Here is a 12,547-nt window from a genome sequence, read left to right as displayed (position 1 = left end):
ACATAAACTACATTTTTTTAATACTTTTCAATTTTGTTTTTCAATCAACATGGTACAGAACACGAATGTTTTATGGATAACAAAATGAATATGTAAAGTTCAATCTACTGTTTGTTGTTTGTTTTAAGACCATCCAAATCGTGGACAATCTGTCTGCCAAAAAATTCACAATTTACTTAGTTGTTCGTTTATCTTTTTTATATTTTAATGTGTTATATACTGATATATTGTCGTGCTGTTATCAGATCTCCAGTCACTGACCTCCAGAATCGAACAATGAATGACAAGCAAGCAAGAGAGCATAGCAAAGTGAGAGAGCTACGCGTGGCCGTTCATTCCGTCCGCCGTTGAGAGCAAGGGCTGGAAAACAGGCGGATGAGGAGGAGGAGGAGGAGGAGAAGGGTAAACCCTAAATGGATGGCTCTGTGAACCTTGAGAGTTTGAGATGACGACGCTCTTCAGCCATGCGAGACGGAGGCGGCCAAGGCACTGGGTGGTGGTGGATTCCAGCGCTAACGAGCCGGAACGATCCCCGACGAGGAATGCGGCCCAAGACCACCCATCCATCTATCCATCTACCCCCACGACCGAGAATCCAGTCTGCAAGGTTCCCCTATTGACGCGCACTCACCCTCTCATTCATTCGATCTCACCCTTACCCCGAGTCTCTTTCCTCTCCCTCCCTTCGCGCTCTCAGGCACAGCCTAAGTTGGGTGAGTTTCCCGCATGCAGATAGAGAGAGAAAAAGAGAGTGAGTGATAGCTTCGTGTCGTCTCATCTTGTTTGCGCAGGTCTTTTTAGCCGATCTTCTTTGTTGGACAGGTTCGGTCTTCTGTGGCATCTGACTGGTTCCTGCTACAAGCCTCTTCCACCTTCCTTGAGGTTGCTTCACCAATATGGCTCGGATTTCTTCCGCGGGACGGACGGGGGCCCCATGAGGTGCTGACAGGTATTATCAAGAGCATCGGCGCCTTAGTTGGTTTTCATTTGCGATGCCCTATCAAGGACGTTACAGGGAGATTGTATGAAGTTCGGTGCAGACTTTCAATGTTCTAGACCTCCTGTGGCTTGGTTTAGGTAGCCGAGGCAAATGATTTGATAATCTCGTAGTTGCGTAGGGGCTCGAGTTGTCGATGTATTGGAGCAGGGACACGGAGGGGTCTAAGATTGTCGGGAGGTTTAGCGCAGCGAATGTATATAGTTAAGAATCATTTATGCGTGGTTTCGCATTGTTGGCCTCTGCACACCCCCCCCCCCCAGTTCTAAGTAGCAATTTTTATTTTTCACTTTTAAAAATTCTTTAAGAGATGCAAAAAGATGCGGATTTCTTCGTTGAACTATCCGACACGGCATGCACGGATTTCTTTTTCCAGAGCGTTCTGGTGCCATCGTATCATTGCAGCATGTAGAGCGGTTGCCAACGATGTTGCCTCTCCAATTTGGAAAATACCTGTTCGAGATTTTGTCATGTCATATACCGTTGGTCTTGATTAGTACTTGTCCGCACTCAACGATTTCTGTGAAGCCACAAGTGAATGTTACTCACTCTAATGGTTTTCAATCGACCTGTCACATCGAAGTTAATCATTGTTGCCTTTGTCGACAATATTATCGAAAGCAGCTGCCTGCTTAGTTCTATATTTTTTTTTGTGCGCAGAAATGCATCTACATGTGGGCACCAAGTTCAGCTTTTTCTTCCGTGGTGAAAGGCGAGCAGTGACAGTATTGCTGTGAGAAGGGTTGGTGTGATCTCGCTACTCCTTAAATTAAAACCGAGAATTCGACGAGTGGGAATAGGATGAACTCTTTCCATGAAAGTGGCGACAAAAGCCATTCTAAAGAAGATGGTGACGCAGAAGACTCTCACCGCAGTCACAACCCCTTTATAATCGAACCTAAAGGGTCCATCGACAGACTAAAGGAATGGCGGGTATGAACTTGATGTTAACGTTTCCCAGTAGTGATAGATAATTTTTGTCGAGATTGCACTCCGTTCAGTATGCTTGAAAATCTAACACCTGCCCTTGTGGATCTTAACACTGAATATTATAGCGGTATTTTGGCCTCTGTAGTAGTTGTATACGTCTGATTGTCCCACCTACTCCAGAGTTTCACGTCGAGCACTTCAGATTAGTGTAACGTATGGTCATTAGGCCACGAAGAGATCATTTGTACCTACAGTTTCTCACTTGAAACTTTTGCAATTAATCATAGTTGATCTGACTGTTGAGTTTGTTTGGAGCTATGAATCTCACTGTGGTTTTTCCGAATACAGAAAGTGACCTTCACTGTAAATGCTGCTCGTCGATTTCGGTACACACTGGATATCAAGAAATTTGAAGAACAACAGAAATTGAAAAAGGATCCTGCTTCTAGATTAAGGGCCGGTACTGATGTCATTTTGGTAAGTATGAAACAAAATTATTTAAGTGATCAATATTTTCATCGCATACGTGCACTTAAGTGAGCCGGGAATGTTGTTTGGTAGTTGTCTGAAAGTGGACTACTTCAGATGTAATAGCCACGTCTGAGTCAATTGAAGTAGCTTTCTTTTTTCGGATTGTTTGCCAACTGGAACTGCTACATGAACATGCATTGTAATTTTTCATGTACCGGCAGTTGTTCTTCATGTCAAGTGTATACATCCACTCGCGTTGGTAATTACGATCCAAGCAGCCGTAATGAGTTGGATTTATGGGTTTTATGAGAATGTGTTGAATTCTGGACCAGTAAGGTTTTTTTCACTTCGATTTAACTGGAAATCAGTAAGACTATCTGAACTTTATCGTTTTGTTATTTCTGTTAAAACCCATTGAAAGGTTGTATAAATTCGTGCGCCGTGTATTGTGCAGGCTGTGGAAAGGTTCAAAAAGGCCGGGCGAGGGGCAGAGCAAGGTGAGCTGCTTTACTCTATTGTTAAAGTATTCTTCTTGAATGTTGCACCAAAATCCAATTTGACAATCGTCTGGATTATCCACATGCACACGCGCATGAGGATAGATAGATGGATAGATTGATATATCGATCTGAAGCTACTAATAGTCTTGAGTTTTGACGCTGTAGATGAACCTCCTGAAGGATTCCAAGTTGGCCCTAAAACATTGGTACACATGCTCCAAGACCGGAAAGTCTCAGATCTTGAAAAACTTGGAGGGGTGAGTCCCAATGAACCGTTTTGAAGTGAGAAGTTTTCCAGGATCATCGGGACTTACTTGATCAACATGCTGTAATTTACAATGACGGAGTCGGAAACCGTCGTGTTGACCTGCACTGTATTCTGGCATGTTTTGAATTGAGGCGAATGGTTAAATGCAGATTCATGGTCTTGGTGGTAAACTGGATACAAACTTAGAAGATGGTGTTAAAGATAAACCCGAGGAGATTCAAAGGAGGAAGGATGCATATGGGTCAAATACATATCCAAAAAAGAAACCCAAGGGTCTCTTGGTACGTATAGTTGTCCTTACAGCTTCGAAGTTCAACATGCAAACTCAAACAGGGTGTTGTTAGGTGTTGCAGGCATTGGCATGAGATTGTACTGCCGCTTTCGGTCTCAATTTGCATGACTGTGACGGATACGCCGATGTGACCATCTTTTCTTGATGTTCATCATTTGTTTTGGCGGAGTTTGTGGTTGTGACTGTTGATTGCTTGACAGCACTTTGTGTGGGAGGCGATGCAAGACACAACTCTTATTATCCTTATAGTCGCAGCGATCGTTTCATTGGGTGCCGAGATGTGGAGCCAGGTATAACACGTGGTATATTTACATCATCTTTGAACGATTCATTACATGTATTGTTATAGACCGATCACCTCACTAAATATTTGTCATGCTCAGGGCGTTAAGACGGGCTGGTATGATGGAACAGCCATTTTGGTTGCAGTCTTGCTAGTAATTGTAACTACTGGTAAGCCGATTTGTAATTGCTGATACGTTCGATTTTCAAAGTTGTGGAGGATGAGTTCCAAGATCTTCAAATCATGTCTGCTGTACTTCCGCAATCACATTGCAGTCTCCAATTGCGAGTAGAGTACTTTGGTGTCCATGATCATCAATTAACATTTGCTTTCGCACAGCTGTGAGGTAGTGGGTAATGCGATTGTAAGATCCATCTCAGTTCTTTATTAGTTTCACCACTCTGCATGGGTTATTTTGGTCAAGACAATAATAGAGATCTTCGTCTGAGTGGATTGTTGTAATTTGAATCATTGGTTGATCGGTCATTAGTGAGTGAGGTTGTGGCAAGTTCTAGATTAACCTCAAGGTGCACGCAGGAAGAGTTCTGTGTATGTGCTTGCTTGTAGAGGATTCTAATTGTTGTTTGTCCTTGTGGAACAGCTGGTAGTGATTACAAGCAGTCGTTGCAGTTTAGAAACCTTAATGAAGAAAAGGAAAATATTCATCTGGATGTAAGTTTCTCTTACCATTTGCGTTTTCTTTTGGACCGCATAACTGAATCGTGAGATTCACAGATGGCGTTCATTTCGTACATGTCTATATTGTTATCTCATGCAGCGATGTGTGTTGCAACTAATATGTCTATGGCTAATCTATTCATTTTTGGCCCTGCAGGTGGTAAGAGGAGGTGAACGGAAGCAAATATCTATCTGGGATATCGTTGTTGGGGATGTTATTCCTTTATCTATTGGTGGGCAGGTACTAAGCCGTTTACATTAGCTTATGAAGGGTTTTATTGTAAATTTGCATTTGAAGTTGCTCTAGTCTATATCCTATTGCCATGCAGCAATCGCACGTGCGTGAACAAGTATCTGTATTGCAGAATCACACGGCACTTGAGTTTTGTCTGTCAGGTAGCGGGACGAATACTCCTTCTAATGTCTAATACATACGCAGCGATCCATAATTATTTTAAATGAGTCTAGCGATTACTGGACTGTGCTGATTTTCGGGTTTCTTACAGGTTCCTGCTGACGGCGTTTTGATTGAAGGTCACTCTTTATCTATAGATGAGTCCACCATGACTGGAGAAAGCGAACCAGTAAGTCCGTTAACATGATATTGGTCAAACAATTAAAAGTTTAAAATCAATACGAGTGGTCATGCATTTGTCCGGATACAATGACTGCTGTTATCTGCTAACATTTTTTGCTCTATTGATCAATCAGGTGAAAAAGGATAGTAAAAGGCCATATCTGTTATCAGGATGTAAGGTTCTAGATGGGCAGGGGCTGATGCTGGTAAGCCTATACTATGTAACAACTGTTTTAGAGCGCACCAACAATTATGTTTTCGAATTGCATTGAAATACCTGCCTATATCGTGCATTCTTAAGTTTTTTTCTAATTTTCGAAGTTTCCTCTGTGCAGGTAACTGGAGTTGGTGTGAACACTGAGTGGGGTCAGGTTATGGCCTCAGTCAGTGAGGATAATGGAGAAGAGACACCCTTGCAGGTACCAGATTGGCCAGTGATAAAATCCTCTGGATTTGAGTGTGATGAACTTGAATGGCTGCCATTTCAATCTGTTAACTGGTCGATTATATTGGGAATGTGCAGGTTCGTCTGAACGGGGTTGCAACCTTCATTGGTAAAGTAGGTCTAACAGTAGCAGGCGTTGTTTTCATCATTTTAATTATCCGGTAATGGACTTAACTCTGCGTCTTTACATCTTTCTCTACTCTGATGGTCAGATATGCTACTGTGCTCTTCCACCATTTCCTTAGATGACAGAATTGATCGCATGGTGCAGTTGAGGTTGAAATAGATCGTGCAATATACATGTAGTACATATTAGTTTTATTTTATTCTATTTTATTTATTATTGTCTTCTCAAAATTCTTGCATAGGGTAACTAAATTTTTTCGGTGACATGGCCTCCAGATTCTTCACTATAGATTTCAAGCAGCCAGAAAATAGGAAATCTTCCAACATACTCACACACATTGTTGAGATTTTTTCAATTGCGGTAATTAGACTGCTATTGTATTTTTCTGGTGAATTTTAAAAACTTTGTGTAGAATCAGGTTAGAAATACTATATTGTTTGTTTTCAAATAGCCATGTAGGTAGTCATTTCAGATCCCGGTCTCTTACTGGCAACTCCTTACGTGGGAAAGAAGTTGAAGTAACCTACGTGACGCGCTGTATTTTCTTTCAGGTTGTTATTGTGGTGGTTGCTGTGCCTGAGGGACTTCCATTGGCCGTCACGCTCACGTAGGGACACTTTCGAGTCCCTCTAATCAATGATAGTGTAACTTTGAATCTGAGTAGCTGTTACTTGTATCAGTCAATTTGTATTCAAAATGAAGTCTAATGTTTTTTTGAACACGTTTCAAAACAGGTTAGCGTATTCTATGCGCAAGATGATGGCTGACAAATCTCTGGTATGGTTAGACGTGACAGCATAAGGATGAAATGAGTTGCGGTTTTAGGCCTTCAGTTCAAAAGTGGAAAACATTACTATATTCTCATTCTTTCTGAAACTGTGAAGTTGATGTGTGGTACTTGTCTTACGGGCTATTGAATTATTTGGTTTCTTTTGCTAGGTGCGGCACCTATCAGCCTGCGAGACCATGGGATCCGCTACAACTATCTGTAGTGATAAGACTGGAACACTCACCACTAACAAGGTAAATTGCTAATTTCTTTACACGATCGTTATCTACTTATGTTTGATCATTTATTGGCCATATGTCACTTGGTTATTTTAATTTTTAGGTAGTTTTTTCTTGGACGTATTGAAATTGAGGATTGCCGTTTGATGACACAACTGCAGATGACCGCCGTCAGAGCGTGGGTGGCGAATGCGGAGAATAATGCAGCTAGCGCAGATGGTGTGCCAGAAAGTTTGCGTCAGACTCTTATTCACTCGATTTGTCTCAATAGTACTGGGACAGTTGCTCCTCCTAAGGTCTGATTGCGTGTATGCGTTATCATGCCTTTTCGTGTTGCAATATCTTTTAAATATGCGTTTAACAAATCACGGTGAAGGACTTGTACTTTCTAATGCATTACAATGACAATGTCCACTTTAAATGTTGGTTTGATAAAGAACGATTATTGGTTTCTCCTTAAACCCCCGTAACTTTCGGTAGCTCTGGATGTTGAAAGTTTTCTTCGGCGATGAGCATCTAATTCACATTTCACACCCAAACTTGCTTTTGACAGGAGGGAACAGAACCAGTGGTATCTGGTAGTCCAACTGAATCTGCTTGTCTGGGATGGGGACTGAAGGTGTGATATCTGTTGCGCCGGCTGCCGGGTGTCATTAACTGCATATTCTGGAACATGTGATACGTTCTGAAACTTTTCTTACCATTAGTATTGGATTTTGTTAGCTTGTTTTATTGAATTCTTTGCTCACATAGTTTTTCTGATTTTGTATGAACTGATTTACTCTCTTGATAAAGCTCGGAATGGAGTTCAAGAAGTTGCGTCATGCGACCACTATTCTGCATGTGGAGACTTTCAATTCCACCAAAAAACGTGCTGGAGTGGTTTTTAAGGTTCGGCTCGTTTGAGGGGCATCTTCCTTGTTATAATCTTCTGCAGCTTTTTCAATTCGCGCAGATGTTGCTTAGCTCTTCCTTCAATCTGATTAATTCTTAATTCTGAAGATTCTCGCTTTGGGTGTTATCTATATTTATTGGCCCTTCACGATTCCCCTTCGTTGAATTGGACTTAACTATCTGTCATCGTTTGGTTTCTATTTGTGTTCGACAGAATGATCAAGGTGTCGTGGAAGCTCACTGGAAGGGGGCTGCCGAGATTATCCTCAGTTTGTGCTCTAAATTTGTTAATGAGCATGGAGAAGTTCAAACGATGACTCCTGAGAAGGTACAGCGTGGATCTAATATATGACCCAGTTATTTAGACCGGAAATACCAATTTTCATGAGAAAGATGTCTTTCTCGCAAAATCCCGGAACTAATCTGAAAGTTCCGGGTTCTCGTGCAGGGCATTCGTTCATGCGCATCAGTCAACCACTTTTTGTGGTCAACGAATTCTGAAAGTTGAGTTTGGTTGTGATGCAATGCAGAACGAAGAGTTGAAGAGAGTGATTGAGGGGATGGCGGCCCAATCACTTCGATGCATTGCATTCGCTTACCGACCAATTGATGGTTCTGATGTTCCAAGTAATGAAGAGTCCAGCTACGAATGGAATCAGCCAGATGAAGACCTTATTTTTATGGCCATTTGTGGTATCAAGGTGTGTGCCTTTGTTTGGCAGGTTGCAATGATTGATTCTGAACTGTTATACTTTAGGCACTTGCACTTCCAGATCTGAACCTTCTTACGCCTTTTGTGGCCCCTATCTGGTCATCTTAAAATATATCTTCTAATCCAGAGCATCCATAGGTAAAAAGTACGGAACCCAGAATATTTGAGGAGAAAAGTATTGTAGAAAGCAACTATTTATCAATCCTTGGTGTAAAATTGAAAGACGTGCACAGAAAAAAACTGTGCGCTATTTTAGAATACGAACTTTTTATATTCCATGATGTTCTAAGTTAAGAACATTAATTATTAGGGCAGAAATAAAGTTTTAAGGCTTCAAACGAGTCAATGGACTACTATAGATTTTAAGTTCTATGGGTTTTTGTCTTGTGTAACGAATTGGGTTGTTTTACATCTATTGGCCTCAAAATTTGAATATTATATCCCTTTTCTTAATTAACCTCTTTCCCATTCGAACTTCTTCAATTTATCTTTGGAACTCGAGGTAGAAATGTCTAAAAACTGTAGTTCTTGCATTAGTAATTCTTTGGGTCAATCTGGATGTATTGCAAGAGGTTGCCTTAGGACGTCGGATAGGAATACAAAGAAGTGAAATTTTGAATGAACGTTAACGCAATTGAACGCGGAAAAGTGCTTGAATTTTTGTGGTGGATACTCAAGTCTTCGTCTCCTCTGCAGGATCCTTGCAGACCAGGCGTGCGGGACGCTGTTGAAAGATGTCAAAAGGCTGGAGTGAAGGTGAACAGACTTTGATCAATGAATTTTATTTTGTATCCTCGTGACACTTGAGTCAGAGAGATCGTGGGTCCAGTTATTAACCGAGGTCTTTTTGTGTGTGCTTGAAACTTGAACAGGTTCGAATGGTTACAGGTGATAACAAGTTCACAGCCAAGGCAATTGCACAAGAATGTGGTATTCTCACAGAAGGTGGTCTTGTAGTCGAGGGACCTGATTTTAGAACATGGGATGAAGCGCGCATCGATAGAGATATTGAAAAGCTTGTAGTAAGGATTCCTTTCAGACTTCTTGCTTGTTATGACTAGTATTTCAGCTGGTTTTACATTATTCCATTGTACATCAATGTAAACTTACTAAAGAATTAGATTCCTTTGTGAATGTATGAGTGAAATCTGTGTCCGTTGCTCTTATTATCATTGAATAACTGTGTGCTTGTTGACCTTATGTTGAAGTTTCATTCTATTTTCTCCAGGTAATGGCTAGGTCGTCTCCTACTGATAAGCTCAAGCTGGTGAAGGCATTGAAGCAAAGATCGAATGTCGTGGCTGTGACTGGTGATGGAACTAACGACGCACCCGCGTTGCATGAGGTAAAAGGCTACCTATTGATACTTTCTTTCAACGGTTTTGGCGTGATGTGTATGTCACAGTTTAATTTTCTGTCGAGGTCACGAGGCTGATGGTACATTATTGGCACTGCAGGCCGACATTGGTCTTTCAATGGGTATAGCAGGAACGGAAGTCGCGAAAGAAAGTTCGGACATCATTATCCTCGATGACAATTTCACTTCTGTTGTTAAGGTTCGATTCGATCAGTCATTCCTCTAATCTAGAGTTCCTCATGTTCAGCTTTGTAACCCAATCGCATAGCCGTTGTATACTTTGCACGTCCGTTAGTGAAGGTACTTACTTTTTAGTTAATAGTTAGTAGGTTTTCTCTGGGGATGTACTTATGTCTGACGTTTCTGTTCTGATCGCTAGGTTGTGCGCTGGGGACGATCCGTCTATGCCAACATTCAGAAGTTCATACAATTTCAACTGACTGTCAATGTTACGGCTCTTACCATCAATTTTGTCGCATCAATTTCCACTGGAGAGGTCCCTCTGACCGCAGTGCAGGTTTGTACCTTAATCTTTTTAATATGGGAAATTTAGTAACAGTGTAGTGTCGGCGAGAACCTTAATCATTTAACTGTTATGGCGTCATGAGATTTTGCATTACATAACTTAAGGTTACTGATGTGCTCATGTTGTGCTGGTAGTTGTTATGGGTCAATTTGATCATGGACACTTTGGGAGCACTTGCACTTGCTACTGAGCCACCTACAGATGATCTTATGGATCGGAAACCAGTTGGAAGAACGTGAGGAACTTGTTTCTAAGCCCGATCGTATTCGTTTACGTTTTCTTGAATTCTCATATCGCATTGAAGCTCACATTGGTGAATATTTTTCTGTTCTGTTCCTTTCTTTCTATGGATTGAGTGGTCCCTTCTGATTATGCGTGGTTCGTGCAGGGAGCCATTGATCTCCAACATTATGTGGAGAAATATATTTGCGCAGGTATTGTTCTTTTTCTGAACATCACACCATTATTTCTAAATGTGTGGCGTGTGCTGTCGTGAAAGTTCGCTTTCTGTTGGTTTCTTCATTTCTACAAATCCTTATCGTCAAATATTTGGCAGGCCATCTTCCAAGTAGTGGTTCTTTTGACCTTGAATTTTGCGGGGAACAAAATCTTAGGTCTTACTGGACCCGATAAAGAAAGGGACTTGTTAAGAACCACGATTATCTTCAATTCCTTCGTATTTTGCCAGGTGAGATGTACAGTGTTCCGTTTAAGTTAATAGTGAAGTCTTTGTAGGCCAGTGCATACTTGTACCAGTTGACTGGTGGAACATCACGTGGCGTTTATGGTTCTGAAGGATTTGACCAAGTTCGAAGTGAGGATTATTCCCACGAATATTAGAATGGTGGGACCTGTCTGAAATGCTAACTATTTTTTCGTGCTTCTTCCTTTGTCAGATCTTTAACGAAATCAACGCAAGGAGACCTGACAAATTTAATATTTTCGAAGGCATTCACAAGAATTATCTCTTCCTTGGCATTATTCTCATTGAAGTGATTCTCCAGGTGAGTTTACCGGTTTGGTTGATTACAATGGAATGCAATCGTATGATGATCAGATTCTATCGGTGTCGAAAGAGCCACACACACAAGTTGTTTCGTTGGTTCCGTTTCTTGAGCTTATGTATTGTATGCATCATCCAGCAAGCTCTTTACAAGTCTTGGACTTTTCTGTTCGCAGTTTGTGATCGTGCAGTTTTTGAACAAATTTGCCCAAACAACGAAGCTTAATGCTAAATGGTGGGGTTTCTGTATTGCGATTGGCTTCATAAGGTATGTTGGAGTTCAGTTCTGCATGCTTTCTTCAGTTAAATGCTGTGTATGTGAATTGCTGAATGTTGACCGTGCCTCGTATGCTGCTGTCACAGCTGGCCTGTTGCATTCATCTCCAAGTTTGTGCCCGTTCCGAAAAAGCAGTTCCAGCCCAACCTCACTGGGTGTTGTCGTGGAAGAAACAAGAAGTCTTCGAACGAGGAAGTTGTTCCAGGTGAACATTTTGTTTGCTTGTTAAGAACCTGGAAGGCATATGCCTTGGTGAGAAAGCAACATATGAAAATACTGATTCTCTGTTTACGTTTACATCGTCTTTTTTTTATAAATTAACGAATCGGTATGTTTTACAGGTTTGAGTGAGGTTGTTGCACTGGAACCTAATGAACAGAACGATGATGGTGATAAACGCACTGTTCCCGTTGACCAGGAAATTAATCATTTGGAGAAACGGTCGGCCGCCGCCAGTGCAGTCTGAGAATCCAGTGCAGTTTGAAATCCAGTGCAGTCATACCAAGAAGCTACTCTTTGTTAGCAAAATAAAGAAGTAAAATCGAAGCAGGCAATTTTTGTCTACACTTCGTACTAAAGATTGTGTTTTTCCCTCTCATAGATTTTAATTGTAATATTTTTACAAATGAATTACACCTCTGTGAGTGTAATTTTTAACTTGATCGTTGTCTTTTACCGTATCTAAAAGATTCGATCTATTTTCATCTAATGCGTTTTACAAGTCATTTGTTCAAATGCACAAGTCTACACTGGACCTTTCTTTAATGACATTAATTCTTAGTCTTTTAGCTGATAACCAACCGGTCTTAGGCTCAACTGTCAATCATGATATCATCCTTGAAATTGAGGTCCTGATGATAATATCATCCTATTGCAATTAAACAATGTAGGTGAAACATTAATACCTTGAAGAAAACTTCTGTAGGTAAGGTCCAAAAACGAGTCTACGAACATGTCAAACTGTTTCCATATGTTTACACGGCACCTTTTCGGAAAATCTCATTTCGATCCGATGTACTATGAAAAGATATTTGATCAGTAGACGGGTAGGGAAATCCATCAGGCGGAGAACGCCATTTGTTCTCTAGTTCGATCTACGATAGCTCGTTAGCGGCTAGGACGCGGTCGTGGCTGCCACGCTGGACTGCCGCTGCGACTAGCGTTTTCACCCTGGTAACCCTCCCTTTCGTAAACACTGGCTG

At 41.2% G+C, this 12,547-nt stretch overlaps 1 protein-coding gene across 4 annotated transcripts; it reads left to right on the top strand.

Moving 5' to 3' along the window:
- The first annotated feature begins 255 nt into the window (after positions 1–255).
- LOC112285702 (calcium-transporting ATPase 8, plasma membrane-type) lies at positions 256–12,007 on the top strand. Of its 4 annotated transcripts, none has more exons than XM_090252417.1 (36): positions 256–607; positions 823–949; positions 1,658–1,930; positions 2,276–2,404; positions 2,853–2,895; positions 3,064–3,155; positions 3,316–3,447; positions 3,659–3,748; positions 3,842–3,911; positions 4,343–4,413; positions 4,577–4,660; positions 4,926–5,003; positions 5,131–5,202; positions 5,332–5,415; positions 5,520–5,602; positions 5,844–5,928; positions 6,120–6,175; positions 6,303–6,345; positions 6,508–6,591; positions 6,738–6,872; positions 7,130–7,195; positions 7,372–7,467; positions 7,685–7,798; positions 8,001–8,171; positions 8,879–8,938; positions 9,055–9,204; positions 9,411–9,527; positions 9,640–9,738; positions 9,919–10,056; positions 10,200–10,300; positions 10,454–10,499; positions 10,622–10,753; positions 10,962–11,069; positions 11,245–11,336; positions 11,432–11,550; positions 11,687–12,007. In XM_090252417.1, the coding sequence occupies exons 3-36, from the start codon at positions 1,799–1,801 to the stop codon at positions 11,809–11,811; spliced, it is 3,297 nt and encodes a 1,098-aa protein (XP_090108543.1). In that variant the 5' UTR covers positions 256–607; positions 823–949; positions 1,658–1,798; the 3' UTR covers positions 11,812–12,007. The 4 variants fall into 4 exon arrangements, with proteins under 4 accessions (XP_090108543.1, XP_090108542.1, XP_024382480.1 ...); XM_090252416.1 differs by having other exon boundaries at positions 574–713; XM_024526712.3 differs by lacking the exon at positions 256–607 and having other exon boundaries at positions 635–949.
- The last annotated feature ends 540 nt before the right edge of the window (positions 12,008–12,547 follow it).

This window comes from Physcomitrium patens, chromosome 8 (assembly GCF_059467195.1).
Source record: "Physcomitrium patens ecotype Gransden chromosome 8, ASM5946719v1, whole genome shotgun sequence".
NCBI lineage: Eukaryota > Viridiplantae > Streptophyta > Bryopsida > Funariales > Funariaceae > Physcomitrium > Physcomitrium patens.
This window is presented reverse-complemented; position numbering and strand designations above follow the sequence as displayed.

Excerpts from the sequence above, each read along its gene's own strand:
- LOC112285702 (XM_090252417.1), top strand. The coding sequence starts at position 1,799 with ATGAACTCTTTCCATGAAAGTGGCGACAAAAGCCATTCTAAAGAAGAT. Across the intron at positions 6,592-6,737 it reads GAACACTCACCACTAACAAG|ATGACCGCCGTCAGAGCGTG; the intron begins GTAAATTGCTAA and ends ACACAACTGCAG. Across the intron at positions 10,500-10,621 it reads GGAGAAATATATTTGCGCAG|GCCATCTTCCAAGTAGTGGT; the intron begins GTATTGTTCTTT and ends AATATTTGGCAG.